Genomic DNA, 17,203 nt, shown 5'->3' on the forward strand with positions numbered 1-17,203 from the left:
CGCCGGATTACCTGATGTATGGAGAACGTGCATCAGAAGTTGCTGTGTCAGGAAGGTTCACTGACCCCATGAGCATTTCCCTCGCTTACTTAGAAGATTGTATACCCAAGGCCTTTTTTACAGCCTGACCCTGTACACAACACCTCTGCAATGTAAGAGCATTTGGAGCATACTAGATAGTCAGCAGCATTGGTCTAACTCAGGGGAATGATACACCTTGCACAGCACATAGGTACGAGGAGTCAGGGGCCATGCATTAAATGCAGGGGCACGTCATGGCTTAGCTCTAAGCTTACAGAAGTGGCCTATTTTCAGATCCTATAGATTGATTCATGAGTATCTTTTCCCTTGCTTTGATGCACTAAGTTAAAGAATGCATAAAATGCTTCACTACTCACAATGGCCTTCTGCCTCCTCCTCTGGATTTGCCTCTGGCTCAAGTTTCCAGTCTGTCTCTCTTCATTGCTTTCACACCTGCTAATACACATACAGGAAACGTGAATAAAACAATCAGTAAAGATATTTTCTATCTATTCATACGTTCAATTTCTATTTGTCAGCACCCACAGAGAAGCCATAAGGAGTATTAGGCAATAGGTAAATGTCACGGATATGAATAATTTAACGGCATAGCTTATGCTGTTGCAGAAAACCCCTGGGCCATCTCATTTACTGTGACCAGATACTAGGTATCCAGCACAAGCATCAGCAATATTACAGTATGGCAGGATGAAACGTTATTGAAGCAAAAAAATATCTTGATGGCGAGCAGAATATAGAAAACGGACACCACCTGGCATCTACCCGATCTGCTGCCTTCACTAAAAGCTATCTGAATACATGCTGTAGAAAAAAACTAGATACGCAGAATATTGAGCGTATGCAAATACAGTAATATATACATAGTGTACCTATGTGTTCTCTGGCTGTCGGATGAGCTTATAACTCTAGCAGTGGTGGCTTGACGATAGCTCTGTAACTTGGATTGGGGGCTTCTTCTAGAACACGACTTTGCTCTAAGAGGTGACAGGCAGGCCTCGTCAGGAGAGCTGCAGTCACTGTCCTCAAAAACCGAGTCATACTCAGGGTTAATACATGTAACATCATCCTCTTCCTCTTTAAGAGTATTATCTGGAAAGCCAAAATGCTTAGTGAGACTGGCTCGAATCTCATGATCTTTTAAGACTTTGGTGTCTTGTGTCAAAGACCCTTCGGTGATTTTCCGCTGTGGTCCTGGAGGTATGGGCTGCTTCTTTTTCTTTTCACCATAATTTGGTAGATCCAGAGACTTCAATACTTTTCTCTGGAGTACAGTTTCCGATTTCTTCACCTGGCAATAATCATGGTCTCCAAAAGATCGCGAAAATAGCCTTTTATTTCCTTGTGAGGGAGAGTTTGCTGGAAGGGACTGTGAGCGACTCAATTGTGCATATAGTTCGGTCCTCTCAGGCTGCTTCTTTGAAAGTTTCCTATTGACAGACAGAGTTACTTCTGCTTCTCCTCCATTAAGAGACAGGAGTGAACCTTTAGTTACAGATTCCGGATTGATCTCTGGTTTGTACAGGTCCTCTTCTGCAGGCTTGTATGGTGGAGTAGTGGGTGGGGTGAGTCCTTTTGGGAAAAAAAAACAACAAGATTATTCTTGTTACATTGCAAACAGTTTTTCTAATAAATGCAATACATATACGATCTGGCTGCCGCTGTAATGAGTCCTAAATTCCTCCATTACTTATTTTTTATTTCTAATTTTCAGATCATCTTCAGCCTCCCGCAGCCATCTCCGTGCTGTGTCTGTCTAACAATTCCCTAACTTCCACACTCGGTGTCAGCCCATTCCTTCCACAAGAAGAAATGTTACCACTACCATGAAGAACCATGTGTCACGAGAAAACAATCTCTGAATTACTGGGATATGTTGAAGTGTTCCAGAGTTACTACCTCATAAAGAGACACTGGTCAGAATTCTAAAATTCGGCCTGGTCATGAAGGTGAAAACAGGCTGGGGGGGGGGGGGAAGGTTTTAATTTGATTTAGAACACCAATCTCCATCCCCTCTACCGAAAGACACAAGTTGTTAGGATTAATGTGTAGAGCCTGCAATGCCTGTGCTTTCCTTCCCTACGCACATCCTCAGTCACTGTAAACTCGATGGCTGGCCACGACCTCTGTGACCTAACCGTTTGGCGCTCACTGCAGAGCTGCGTGTAGCAGGAGTAAGGACCTGGAGGTCCCGTCACCACATGTGAAACCTCAAGCAGAGAATAGAATTTTAACAGCCAGTAAATGATAACGTTTCTTAATTATACCATTGCTTAAATGGCACACAGATAACTGCTGATAGGATTTACAAAACTATACAATAAATGGTACTCCCCTCACAGCGTTTAGAGGTCCTTTCATATCATTCCATAGTTCATGCCCTATTTGGAGACTGTTAGGGAAAGTAGATGATAGTTCACAGCAGAAAGGGCCTCCTGGTTTGTTTTAACCACAATGGGAAGCGTTTGTAAGAAAATATTAAAAGTTGCTTGTTCACTGGAAGAGGTGACCTGTAATACCACATTTCCCTAGAAAACCATGCAAGTGCCAGCAGCATTCAACTATCAAATCCATGGTGATGACTTGATTATCAGGAAGACGTCTTCCATTCATCTTTCTGCCTTTAAAGGGAATTTCCCATGAACAAAAGTACATTTTAATCAATATATCTTGTAATAATAATAATTTCCACAATTTGGATATGTTTAAAAATAATGTTCCTGTGCTGAGATAATCTTATAAATGTGCCCCTGCTGTTTACTGTGTAATGGCCGTGTCTGACCATACAGGAACATGGTCTGATCATACCACAGCTATTGGGCAGGGGGGAGCAAAAGAGAATATACAGACATTACAGCATGGAATCACAGCTGATTCTTTTTGTGAGGTAAAACATTGTTTAAAAACAGGCAGTGAAATGTTTTACCTCACAAAAAGAATCAAGTGCGATCCCGTGCTGTAATTTCTGTATACTCTTTTGCCTCCTTCCCTTCACAGGAGTTGTGGTATGACCAGATCGTGTTTCTGCACGATCAGACACAGCCATTACACAGTACACAGCAGAGGCACATTTATAAGATTATCTCAGCACAGGAACATTATTTTTTAAAGATATCTATTTGTGGAATTTATTATTATTCCAAGATCTATTAAAATATACTTTAGCTCATGGCACAAACCCTTTAAGGCAACCAGATTGATATTTATTGGGCAGTCCTGCAAGGGTGATTCAGTTATTGGTTTTTTACTAAAGGCCCTTTTACATTTAGCGATGCACCAGCGATCCGACCAGCAATCCGACCCGGTCAGGTTCGTTGGTGCATCGCTAAATGATCGCTAGTGAGCTTTCATACAGAAAGATCTCACAGCGATGCAGCAGCGACGCAGCGCACGATACTTACCTTTCACACACAGCGATATTGACGTCCTCCCGCCCGCGTCCACGCGTCGCTCGTCTCACACAGCAGGAAGCCCAGCAAGAAGCACCTGACGAGAAATGGAGCCGCCCGATCTCGCGCGATCAGCGATGGACAGCGGGGGAGCCGGTCGGAGGTAAGTATCACACATAGCGATATCGCTATAACGTCACAAAACCAGTGACGTTTTAGCGATATTGCTAGCGATATCGCTTAGTGTAAAACCCCCTTAACAGAAAAAACACCTAAAAAGACGAAATGACATGCTAATAGATTCCTAAGAAAACAGATAGAACAGAATACAGTCCTTACCTGCGGTCCCACACAACTCAACAGTAAGTCCTTGCTCGAATGTCCTCTTTTCAAAAGTAGGGCTGCGGCAAAAGAGCAAAGGGAAACACATTTTGAAGCCAAGCATTGCCAAACTAATGTGCTAAGAAAACAAAGGGTACTTCTGGATTCTGAGCCTAAATTTTCAATAAATGCGCGGCCATTTTCAGCAAAAACAAAGTGAATTAGGGTATACCCCTTTCAATTATCAAAGTCAAATTTACCAAATAAACATGGTATAAAAAACCGACACTTTCAATACAATAAGAAAGACATGCTTCATAGGGAAGGAAAAAGGCCTGGTAGGGTCATTGCAATAGGGAACTCTTTTACCACAAGGTGGCAGTGTGAAACACTGAGCATGTAGGGCAAAATGGATAACATTAAGAATTATACTGCCACTATGGGCATTTGTGGAAAGACTGAAGAAGGCATTTGCGATTATTTAGGCGCTTCACCATCAAATACAGCATGCCAGGGAAGTGCAAAATGGAAAAAAAATATAATAAAATTGTCTTGTAAAAAATAGCTGATGATTGCATATAAGACAGGAGTATATAAAGTGCTTACGTTTCAGTTGGAGACAATGGCGAGCATCCGGTATTATCTGAAAGCATAAAAGTATATTATATTATTATTGGAATATAACTAAATACATCTAGGAGCAATACTCATTTTCTTCACTTGATGGCGATAAAGCCTATAGAAAACTAAAAGGTGCATTAATGAAAACACTTGATCTGACTCGAATGCCGAAATCCCAATTACCTGAACTATATGAGAAAGGATTATTAAATGTGGATGCTGAAACACACTGATCCTTTCTTCAAAAGGTATTTTTAATGTAATTTCTAACGATTAACGCTTTTTGTCTGACTAGGTAACATATGACTGGAGGAAATCAAGGTGTCTAACAACCAACCACCAAATAAGTATATTCTTTATCAATATTAATTAAAAAGGTAAAAAAAGGAACATACCACCCCCCCCCCCCCCCGACCAAAAAAACAAAAAAATGAAAAAGGAGTGATATCCATGTGTCATTGCCCTGACAAACCTCCTATGATGGACTACCGGATGAACCAGCATCAAAATGGAGAAACTCATCGAGGTCATGGTGAACTGATAGCTATGTGGGGTTCCTTGTACTTCACTTTTCTGTTTATATCTGGTAGCGATGTGGGATTCTGACCAATTATTTTTATTATTTCCCCATACTTCCCTTCTATATTGTAAATAGGGTTCTTTACACTTTTACTTTATGCACTATAGCACTTTATTCTTGTAGATAATCACCATAAGTGATTGGTTGCTACAGTGTGTATTATATGATCTACCGTAAATATTATTGCATGGATACGAGTTCTGTCTTCCCATTTTAGGGGAACCCTTATATCAGGGGAGGACGTTGTGCTATTAGGCTTCTCTAGGGTGTCCTAAGGTACGATGACACCGCCAAGCAGGGGCGCCAATCTTGTATGCTTTTAGTATGCCAATATCCGAGGTCGGGGAGTGTGATTGTTTAGGGTACACTGTTGAGAGAAAGTATCCCTCCCTCCAGGGCTGTGGAGTTGGAGTCGTGGAGTCGGAGCCCATTTTGGTGGAGTCAGAGTTGGAGTTGGTGTCATGGAAATTGAGGAGTTGGAGTCGGAAGTTTGGCTTACCGACTCCTCAGCCCTGGTATGAGGGAGTGTGAGTCGTGGAGTTAGTCATGGAAACTGAGGATATGGATTTTTAGCTTACCGACTCCACAGCCCTGCCTGCCTCCCCATATCCCCTCCTATTTTGCTACTCTATACAAAGTGGTTGACATTGATTGTGGCCCTGGGGCCATTTACCACTCTTTTCATTTTCTTTTGTGGTTTGGTAAGTTTCCTACCTTTTAATTAATATGCATTGCCAAGGTCATGCTCATTTGAATTGTCATGAGACTATTACAATAGTGAAGCCTGATCACAGTGCACCAATACTGAATCAGAGCACAAAGCCCCCTCTGAAAAATTTCTAGGCTCCCTGCTGTAGTTTCGATAATATACAGTGGATAATAAAAAGTCTACACAATCCCGCTAAAATGACATATTTTTGTCATGTAAAAAATACCAAAAAGAATAATTTTAGAACTTTTTCTAACTTTAATCTGTATAAATCCATTGAGAAAAACTGAATTCAATTTGAGGGGGAAATAAAAATAACAAAACTAAAATGAACTTAGGGTTGCATAAGTGTGAACACCGTCTTATAACTGGGGATGTGGTTGCGTTCATGTGAATGGAGTCTGATTAACCCCCGAGAAAGTCTGGCTTTTCTAGTAGGAATGTAATGACTTTAGTTTCATTTTACAAAAGTCATGGTTCATGAACATCTTACAACATAGCAAAGGGATCTCATTGTTGAACGTTATCAGTCAGGAGAAGGATACAAAAAAAATTTCAAAAGGCGTTAGATGGGGTGATCCAAAACTAACAATGATTTAATCCTAAGTCTCTATTAAGTGTAATAATTGAATTATTTTCTAATATACTTAAATTAAAAACTCCCTACCGTTCCCTCTCTATTCTCTCTAACTGCTTTAGTTTTTTTTTCTTTTACCAACTTCCTGTTTGATGACATTTTGTTTGGGAATACCCAGTGCATACTGGGATACTCAAACAAGACATCATCAGGGGGCAAAGACTGCAGTCACTGCCTCAGCTTCTATATCCTCCCTGAAATGAAGCATCATCAGTGACATCTGTTTTAGGGGCTGGGCTAGTCACTGCTCTACTGAGCATGCAACATTAGTCGGTACCAACGTATGCTCTTGTCATTGTGCAGTATTTTTTTCAATGCACAGTGACAGCACTCTCCCATGTCAATTCTGATGAGAAGTGAGATGACGGCAAAAGAGCGCGTGACTAGATCCAACTAAGCATGCGTCAGAAGTGAACACCAGAGTACGCTCAGTAGAGCAAGGATTAGCCCAGCCCCTGAAACAGACGTCACTGATGCTAAGTTTCAGGGTAGGGACAGAGGTTACAACAATGACCGCAGCCTCTATCCCAGATAATGTCTTGTTTGAGTATGCAAGCATGCACTGGGGAATCTCAAACCAAGTATCAACAAACAGGAAGTTGGTAAAAAAAAATAAAGCAGTTAGAGGGAGTAGAGAGGGAGTGGTGGAGTATTTTAGTTAGATTACATTATCATATTAAATAGAGATTTAGGATTAAATCAGTCTTTGTTTGGACACACCTTTAAATTTGCCACAACAGTGACATTTACCTAGAACTGGATGTTCCAAAATATTGATGAAAAGACAAGAAGTAAATTGGTCCGGGAGGCAGCCAAGAGACCTACAGCAACATTAAAGGAGCTGCAGCAATTTCCAGCAAGTACTGGTTGCATACAGCATGTGACAACAATCTCCCGCATTCTTTATATGCATGTATATGGGTAGGGTGTCAAGATGGAAGCCTTTTCTTACAAAAAAAAAAAACATCCAAGCTCAGTCATGTTTTGCCAAAATCTTAGTCACATCTGCCAAAAGCATGTGGGAAAATGAACTACAGTCTGATGACTCCAAAGTTGATCTTATTGGCCATAATTTCAAAAGGTATGTTTGGCGCATCACCAAAAGTACACCATACCCAAAGTGTAGCATGGTGGATGTAGGATCTTTCCCTAGCAGTCAATTGCCTCCAGGTGGGCAGCAATGTTGCTCCTTACCCAATTTCAAATTGAGTGGAAGATGATACTTTCTGTGATACAGATGTGAACAGAGGCCTAGTCCTTTGGAGGTTTAAGTTTATTACCGTCTACATTCTGCTCTTGTCGAAACTGGCACTATGGACAAAACTAAATCACACTTTGCTATCAGTCAGATAAAACCCTTGGATTACACAGCACATCATGGTTTTCAGATCTGCCTTACCTTGTGGATGACACTGTTGATTGGCAATGTCACGGTGTACTTCTAGGGCATCACTCTGAAGGATGTCTAAATCCTGTAGAGCTCTGTCCAGTTCTGTTTGGCCATTTATTTCATTTGACTCTCCAACTTCAATTTCAGCAACCTGCTCTTCATCAACAAAAGGTTCCACTGTCAAATAGAGGTTCTGTGATGCCGGGAGCTGGCTGTCAGCATCCGTCCGTGCTATACATGTCTGTGGAGAGGCTTCAGTAAACCAGAACTCTGGATTTAGTCTGCTCGAACGTCTCACATAAACAGAGCATTCCTGTTTAGAAGCAGATTTATTGGTCATCTGCTCTTGAGCAGCATGTGCTGAGCTTCCAGAACCAGCTCCCATACATCGTCTCTCTTTCTTGAGAGCCAGATATGGCTTTTCAGTTTTCTCCAATACAGGTTTAATCCCCTTCCCTAACCCCACTTCTATTTTATCTTGTGGCAGAGGGCTGCAAAATAAATCTGAGAATGCTGCATATACTGGCTGCGCCAGCCGATATGGCTTGCTCACGTCCTCACAAATGTCTCTCGCTAGGAGTTCTTTCAATATTGAGGACCCAGACCGGGCTCGCTTTGCCCTTTTAAACGTGCCCAATGTAAGACAGTTTCCTTTGGCATTTGCCAAGTTCACTTTGCTTCCACAATTATGTAGGGTTTGTGTGGAATCACTTTTAGCTCTCTTTAAGAGACTGTTAGATTGCTGGTGTTTCTCATCACTATGATGCTTTTTGGGTGGAAGGCAGTAGGTGTGCATATACCGGATGAGGTCTACCACTGCTTTCTTTTCCTTCTCACAGGGGAACTGTGGATCCTGTTCCTGTAAAGCATACAATGGCCAAGAGCTCCCACATTCATCTTCGCTGGGCTCCTCTTCATTCAAATCATTTTCTCCTTTATTGCTTTCATCCTTAACTGCAGATTGAGGGACACACGTGGTTGATATCAAATGTCTGTGTAGTTCACTACAGCTTCTGCCCTGTGCTTGAGGAATGCAAGTCGGTCTTTCTGTTGGACACTCCACCTGCAAGGCAAATATTGTAATTACAACTCATGATCAGGAATAACCAGCATCTGTCGGCACAAATGGCTCCAACTCTCCAAAGTGTATCTAAACTGTTATATTGGCCGATAAGGTCCGCTCTCCACAGTGTATCTAAACTGTTATATTGGCCGATAAGGTCCGCTCTCCAAAGAGTATCTAAACTGTTATATTGGCCGATAAGGTCCACTCTCCAATGTGTATCTAAATTGTTATATTGGCCGATTAGGTCCGCTCTCCACAGTGTATCTAAACTGTTATATTGACCAATAAGGTCTGCTCTCCAAAGTGTATATAAACTGTTATATTGGCCAATTAGATACACTTTGGAGAGCGGATCTTATTGGCCAATATAACAGTTTAAATACACTTTGGAGAGCGGACCTTAACGGTTATATTTGCTGGATGCTTTAATATAGGCTTGTAAAAACTGCACATATTATAGCATATGACTACACTAATATCTGTACAGACAATGAAAAGGCTAGCGATGCTTTCAGTTTAGAAACATTTTTATACATTAGGGGATCTGTATAGTGCTGCCGAGAACCACTGCCCAGTGAATACACCACTCCGAAGTGTGCAGTTCCTGTATGAGTTTGTGTGCACACAAGCACTGCACAGACTCAACAGTAGTAATGTATGGACCCACAGACATATCACTGAGCGGCTTCACCACTCTGTGTGCCCTTCATGCAGGAGCTGAGCACTTCAGAGTTGTATTTTTATCAATCGGAGAGGGTCTCAGGACCAGACCCACCACTGACCAGCAAAGCTATATAGCACCTGTATAAAAACTTTTATAAAACGACTGTCACACTTTAAGAATGGCCATACACACAGGCTAACTACAATGCTACAAACAAAGAGATAAAAACCTTTAATACACCATCACACTGCCAACGTTAACGAGAGTACAAGGCTGACTTTACCTTCAAACACTGCCGCTGAAGACGGACCTTTGAGGTTCCTTGATGTCGAGAACTGCTCTCATTGTGTGCATCAGAGCCTGTGGGCATCTGTGCAGGGGAAAGAAGCAACTTCCTAAGCTGTAAAACATGAAGTGAGGACACATCAGAGACCATACATTGAAAATGAGAAAATCATAAGTACGTGTTATAAGCAGCACTAAAATACTGGCATGGCTTTAGTTGCATAAGAGAACTGAACATAGCACATGTGGAGACATCATCTAGTCTAATACTCAGACATTAATGTCCTATTTATATGGCAGCAAGGAAAAAAATTGTAAAAATTGGCGGGATCACGACACCACTTGCGCACATCATGTATACATCATATATGTAAGTGCACTGCACGGCTATCAAGACATGATCAGGGAACAGTATACATTTTCTTCTATTCATGAATAATGTCATATACGGTTAGTAAGTTGGCAGTAGGCCATTTACTTTTTTTAAAGGGGTATTCTTATCAGGAGGGGTCACAGACACAGAAAAGGGTCTCTGTACAAGAACAATACATGGGCATTTTGCAGTCATATAGCTCATCATAATGCACAGTTACACCTGATATGGAGGTAGAAGTCGGTCCCTTTACCCCTTGGGATAAAAATTTCTCTTGGTAGGAGAAAAAAAAAAAAATGTTTTCACCATCCCTCATCATCCAACCCTCATCTGTGGCCCAAAGAAGAGGCCAGTGACTGAAGAGGTAGATGGGAGGGAAGAAGCAAAAAAGTACACACTTTATATGTTTATTAGTGATGATCAAGCATGGTCGGACAAGGTGTTATCCGAGCATGCTCGTGTGCGAACCAAGCGTCTTCGGAGTGCTCAAAAAATATGTTCGAGTCACCATGTCTGCATGTCTCACGGCTGTTAGACAGCCACGACATATGCGGGGATGGAATAATAAACAGGCAATCCCTGCATATGTTGCGGTTGTCTAAAAGCCGCAAGACATGCAGCCGTGAGGACTGAACATATTTTTGGAGCACGTCGAAGACACTCAGTTAGCACACGAGCATGCTCGGATAACATCTTATCCCAGCACATACACTCATCACAAATGTTTCTGTACTTAAAAGACGTAGACAGAAGAATATAACCGTATACTTCTGTCTATGTTTTAGTGTAAATGTTAAAAGCATATGTCGACACAAAACGTGATATCAACAGGGCCTCATGCTAGCTAAAGAAATGAACCATGTGCCACCCCTCATTAGTCAATCCGCATAGTAATTTTAACATGACTACTTGTAAAGTGTCCCTGTAAGGCTTAATTCACAATGAAAAGATAGCTATAATGGAGAAATTTAATTGTCACATTTAGGGTGGTTTCACATTAGCGCTTTTTAAGCGCACGCACGGCCGGGGGTAGCTCCGCCCCCGAGCCGGCTCTCTGCCCGGCGTGCCCGCCCCTTGCTTGTAGCGCCGCCTCCTAGCGCACAGCGGCGCCTGCGATCGGCGCACCCTATCTTTAGCATAGGGTGCACAGATCGTGCGCAGGCCGAGCGCTAGTTGCGCTTTGACCTGCGCCGCGCACTTTTGACGGTGCGCCGTGCGCGCCAAAATCAAACTTTTCGGATTTTGGCGTGCACGGCGCACCGTCAAAAGTGCGCAGCGCAGGTCAAAGCGCAACTAGCGCACGGCCTGCACACGATCTGCGCACCCTATGCTAAAGATAGGGTGCGCCGATCGCAGGCGCCGCTGTGCGCTAGGAGGCGGCGTTACAAGCAAGGGGCGGGCACGCCGGGCAGAGAGCCGGCTTGGGGGCGGAGCTACCCCCGGCCGTGCGTGCGCTTAAAAAGCGCTAATGTGAAACCACCCTTACTCCACGCAAAAATACACTAAGGACTTGAATTTAAGGGAAAAAAATAATATTCAAGTGCTTCTCACAAAATTAGAATTTCATCAAAAAGTTAATTTATTTCAGTTCTTCAATAGAAAAAGTGAATCTCATATATTATCTAGAGTCATTACAAACAGAATAATGACTTTTGGGTTTTCATTGGCTGTAAGCCATAATCAGCAACATGAACAGAAATAAACACTTGAACTAGATCACTCTGTAATGACTATTTATAAGATATGAGTTTCACTTTTTGCTTTGAGGAACTGAAATAAATTAAGTTTTTGATGATATTCTAATTTTGTGAGATGCACCTTTGTAACTATTAATTATAGTGAATGATGCAGCCTCTTTAATATTACCTAGAGACACAACAACATTGATTATATGGGGAGAATTTAATATAAAATCTCATCGTTTTAGGACCTGATCCGAGGTTTATAGTAATATTACAAGGAACTGGACAATAGAAACTTCTGTGTTTATCGCCAAATTACATTATTCCCTGCAAATAAAACATCATGTCATACATATAATTCCAGCAGCCAGTTCTAGCGTATTTGAAGACTGTCCATTTGTGCATAAACATGTGAACTGCCCCTTAAAAAGAAACTATCTAGGTCCTGGATACTAGTAAGAACATATTACACAAACAACATATGGATGAGCTTTTTATATTTTTAAAGCCTTAAATGAAAAAATTCAGACCTTTGGTGCCTATCATACCCATGCAGGCGGCTATTCAGGGCCTCATCCATTTCCACTTTAAACAGTAGGAAGTGATTCTTACTATAGACAGCTCATCTTCAGTTTCTAGACCCTTAGGGAACTCAGCTGGGCGGCTGGGTTTTGGCGAAAGGGCAGGTGCGGGGTAGATGTCCCCATCTCCAGAGGATATGAAGGCTGAGAAGTTGATATCATCTTCCTGAAAATCATCTAGTGTCTGTGTGAGGGCCGCCAGTAAGGCCTCATTTTCCCCATCAATCTGAAAAGAGAAATAGTGACATTAGTATTTAACACTATGTATGGTACATACACAATATATTTATGCTTGATTTATTAAAGGCTTAATTACAGGATGTCACATTTTGAAGCCCATCTATAAAAAACGAAACAGGAATGATCTTTTGCTGAGGTATGTAACAGATCTAATATGAACTGAGATGGTTGTGGTATAGTTTGTCAGATCTACTCTTTTAATCTCCACATTATAATGCAAAATGCAGAATGTAGCTAATCAAATGTTCTAATTTCCAGCATGTATTATCCAGCTTCATTAATGCTGTTTAACTAGTCATACACCCAATTAGCATGTAAAGTCTACAGCCAAAGACTCACCTCGAAAAACAGAAGCTGGGTGCCTTTCACATCTCTTATCTTTCTTGATAACAAAGGATCTAGCATGCTAAAATCAATATGTCCAATCCTTCTTTTAACTGACATCTGCCATATTAGTTGGGTTAGCCAATTCTGACAAGTTTGGCAGACTCAGCCCGAGTTTGTGCAATGTGTGGCCACCTTAAGTGTATGAACAAGATGGAAGGAGTTTCTCTGGCAAGTTGGTGGGTACTAACTTACAACAAGCTAAACCAAGCCATGCCCTTTAGCCAAATTTAGGCTTTCAAGTAAAAATGCAGGTAAAGATACTAAGGCTCAGATTCATCATGACTGATGTTTGGTCAGTCTTGATTGAGTGTGCACTGGAGTAAGATACCCCAAATTCATTAAGAGGCATGTGCATCTTTTAGATGCTGGGCCCAGGAACATAAATGTACGACAGCTAGTGATGAATTTGTCAGGTGTACTTGGCCAGGCCCTATCCAAATCGAGCTTTGCCCAGTTCTCAAAAAAGTGGATGGAGTTGTTGTAAGGTGTGGTCAAGAGAGGCAGACATCTTCCATGTATGTGTATGAGGGAAGGGGTGGTCAGGAGAGGCAGATGTCTAGGTATGAAAGTGTATGAGGGATGGTATGGTCGAGAGAGACTGATTTCTGGAATGTATGTGTATGCGGGAAGATGTGGTCAGGAGAGACCGCCATCTGGCATGTATGCCAAGAGGTAACGGGTGGTCGGCAGAACAGTTATTTGGCATGTATACATTCAAGGAAAGGGGCGGTCGGGAGAGATCGCTTATCTGACATGTATACGCACGAGGGAAGGGTTGTTCTGGAGACACAGCTATCCAACATGTATGTGTATGAAGGAAGGGTTGTTCTGGAGAGACAGCGATCTGGCATACATGCCTATGAGGTAAGGGATGGTAGAGAGAGACAGCTATTTGTCATGTATGGTCAGCTTTAACACAAATCTCCTCTTCTCCTACGAACCCTTAATATTGCTTCATAATTCTAATATGAACCTCAAGATGATTATGCACATTGCTCTCCCCTTCTAATTTGTGTTGGTTATATTCTTGGTCTGACAATTTCCCAATGTTAACGTGTTATATTCAATAAAAAGACGATTTATAAAGTAAGAGTAAATATACACGTCACTCATGTTTAGAGTCGGCTACACACTATGGTCAGGACACCTTAATAATGCTAAAATAAATATCTACAATGCACACTGCAGGGATTTATTCCTAAAAAGGGACATCAGACCTACAGCAACAGATTTATAGGTTGCCGGCATGAGACATTTTGTCATACAGTGTATTAGCTCATGAAAAATGGGCACTGAAAACTGCCCTGAAACAAGCAATGCACTTATATTTTATGTGGACTTTCAGACCGTTTCACGTTTATGTCTCCCAGTACCCAGATGAGTGCTTCAAAGCAGAGCCTGGGTTTAGTGAGAGATCGAGATGGAATTGATTTGATTATTCCACAAAGAGGAAAAGCTTTCCGCTTCCTCGGCAATTTTGTTGCAAAATCTAAGCCATTTGCAGAGTTTGATGCTTGCGTTTTCTGTAACCTGCTGGTAACCTAGCTCCCAAATCCCATTAGTCTTCTTACAGACTTTGCTGCAGTCTCACAGACATCAGAGGTGTTTAAACCCAAACTCCCAAACAGTCCGCACGGTGCACTTAACAGATCCTCAGAGAGTCTAAATCCATGCTGACAAATGAGAACCTTAAATTTAGGTGGAAAATTCATTCAAGAGTCCTCAGTGTAATCCAAACTTGACGATGGAAACAAACTAATTGGCTGGGAGGAAAATAACAGAAAAAGAAATGATGCATGTGATATGCTATGCTTTGTAACGATTTCTCCCGATCACTGATACATGTAAACATAGTAGTGATCAGCTGAAAAAGTTAGCCTAAAAAATCTCCCAAAAGGGGACGTGTTACATCGTATTAACGATTGTTCATTCCCAGAGATGTATGGGGCCTTAAAGGAGCGCCCATTGTTCACTGGCCAGTGTAAACCTGCTTAAGAAAAGGACCCTGGTGCAGGGAGTAGCACCGATCCACCCAGTAGCCTCTTGGTGTTCCAATTACCAGTCAATCAACGCCTATGTCTAAGTATTAGTAGCTGTATGGACCATATATCTTTCCAATGAGCTAGCTAACATAAGTGGATATGTAAAGAGTCAGTATTCACCTGAAATAGCTCAGAGTCATCGGTGCTATACTGGCTGGACTCATTCTCCGACTGATCATTGCACCACTGTAACTCATTAAAGCAGCTGTTAGTGTCAAAATCACTGGCATCCAACTGGGACAGATCGATCTCGGGGAAGTCCAGAGACAGAGACTCCTCACCAGGCTCCTAAAAGAGAAGCAAAGGACACATGATGATAAGCAAAATGACTCGCACTACAGGGCATCAGGAAAACCCCATTATTGACAGCACAAATGAATAGCTTTGGAGCCCTCCGACATCTAGCACAGAAAGAAATATAAGTTCCAAAAGTCAAGACTGTACTTTGAAAGCATAAATGACCTGAAAAGCAAGGGGGGTAACGTATTACTTCATACCACTGGGAGTGCAAGACATGCATTTTGCCAATTCCTCTCTAGAAAGAGGGCGAAAGTTGACAAAGCTGTAGATCCCAATAAAAATTAAAGCAAACGTGGTGTGCTCGACACATTATCCAATGTAAACCTGATCACACACATTAAATGGCTGACCCATCAAGTTCAGTGGGGTCCTCAGAGCAGACTATCGCATGTGAATAGGGGTATCTCCCCATTCTCCAATGGCTGAACCTAGGGTTCCCTTGTATTTGGGAATTAGGTTGGGAGGGATAGCAGTCTGTATGATCAGTTTCAAGCTGGCACTTAAAAGGCATTATACAGTTTGTCATGTGTCGTCCCCCTACCTGATGCCTTTTTTTTGCTCCCACTCACTGTCTCTTCTGCGGAGACTAATGTTCCAGTCCTCCTGCATCCAATATTGCAGTGGCAAAGGTAAAAATGTGAAGTCTTAGCCATGCCTCCCCTGCACAGGAAAGGCAGAAGAGGCAAGGCTCAGACTTACCTCTGCTCTCCCCAATGCACAATACGTATGATGCTGTTACACAAATGCCCAAATCAAAACTTTACCGGAAAAAACCCAATCAATATAATACACCAAAGAAGACAAGAGTATATTCCAAAATTCATTTATTTAGACAAAATTATTCGAAAATAATGGTGTCATACCATGTGCGCAAGCATTTGTAAGCATGGACCTTATTTTATTTAAGAATTTTATCTTGTAATAATATCAATATTAAGGTCACAAACATGCAGCTACTTTGTCTATAACATATTGGATATAGGTCAGTGTGTTCCACTTGTGCTGATGTACTCTGCATTATTTATTATTCAGCAATATTTTGGATTTTAGAATAATTTTGTCTAAATAAATGAATTTTGGAATATACTCTTGTCTTCTTTGGTGTATTACAATACGTATGATGACTAGAGTTGAGTGAATTTTTCAAAATTTGGTTACAATTACAATCGGCGGCGAATATTGTTTTTGCAATAGTCACCGAACATAGCCGAACGTCATTGGAGTCAACGGGAGTAGAAATGACGGAATATGGTCGGAACATTAAACATACATTCGGCACAAATAGGGTAGCGATGTGGCACGAATATGGCAAATTCAGAATTGTGCATCAGCAATTTGATAGGAATAAAATATAACTTTTATTTCAAAATTTATAAAATCTACAAAAGTGCAAGGTGCTCAAATAGACAACATACAACAAGAAAAACTGGTATACACAACCTCAATCAACAATTCCTTGACTGAAAGTGTCCTTCAATCATATATCCAAATGGACACTATATATATGGCCTTAGGCAGAATAGCTGCCTCAAATCATTGGTTATAGTAGAGGTGCGTAGCCCAAAAAAGTATATATATATTACCCTAATAGTAGCTATTGCAAATTGCCCACCAGGCCATCAGTCAGTGATATCCAACGAGAATGAGTGTCTAATGAACAAACAAAATGCCAACTAATTCAGGCTCACATCCGGCATATCCAAATATACGGTACTCATCTCATGGTATTTTTTCGGCATACAGGGTATAATCATATCCCATTTAAATAAACCCCTGATAGCCCACTGACATAAATTAGTGGAATATTACCACAGACCAGCTTTATAGACATGAGTTATGTATTCAATGCAGGCTTTACTTATACACATAAATGCACATGTGTCCATGACATCATGGT

General features: G+C 41.4%; 1 protein-coding gene across 3 annotated transcripts in view; it reads right to left on the reverse strand.

The window, feature by feature from the left end:
- PPARGC1B (PPARG coactivator 1 beta) overlaps positions 1 to 17,203 on the reverse strand; it is a 103,273-nt gene that overhangs the window by 11,134 nt on the left and 74,936 nt on the right. Inside the window, exons 2-9 of one of the 3 annotated variants that reach the window (XM_073575186.1) lie at positions 15,127 to 15,294; positions 12,369 to 12,563; positions 9,700 to 9,816; positions 7,696 to 8,749; positions 4,356 to 4,392; positions 3,768 to 3,829; positions 912 to 1,611; positions 399 to 474 (exon numbers count right to left, since the gene is read on the reverse strand). In XM_073575186.1, the coding sequence (XP_073431287.1) occupies positions 399 to 474; positions 912 to 1,611; positions 3,768 to 3,829; positions 4,356 to 4,392; positions 7,696 to 8,749; positions 9,700 to 9,816; positions 12,369 to 12,563; positions 15,127 to 15,294 (2,409 nt within the window). Of the gene's footprint in view, positions 1 to 398; positions 478 to 911; positions 1,612 to 3,767; positions 3,830 to 4,355; positions 4,393 to 7,695; positions 8,750 to 9,699; positions 9,817 to 12,286; positions 12,564 to 15,126; positions 15,295 to 17,203 lie in introns of those variants that run through there. The other 2 variants (XM_073575185.1, XM_073575187.1) reach the window with 2 other exon arrangements.

This window comes from Dendrobates tinctorius, unplaced genomic scaffold (genome assembly GCF_039654945.1).
Source record: "Dendrobates tinctorius isolate UK_male_01 unplaced genomic scaffold, ASM3965494v1 ptg000043l, whole genome shotgun sequence".
Taxonomy (NCBI): Eukaryota; Metazoa; Chordata; class Amphibia; order Anura; family Dendrobatidae; genus Dendrobates; species Dendrobates tinctorius.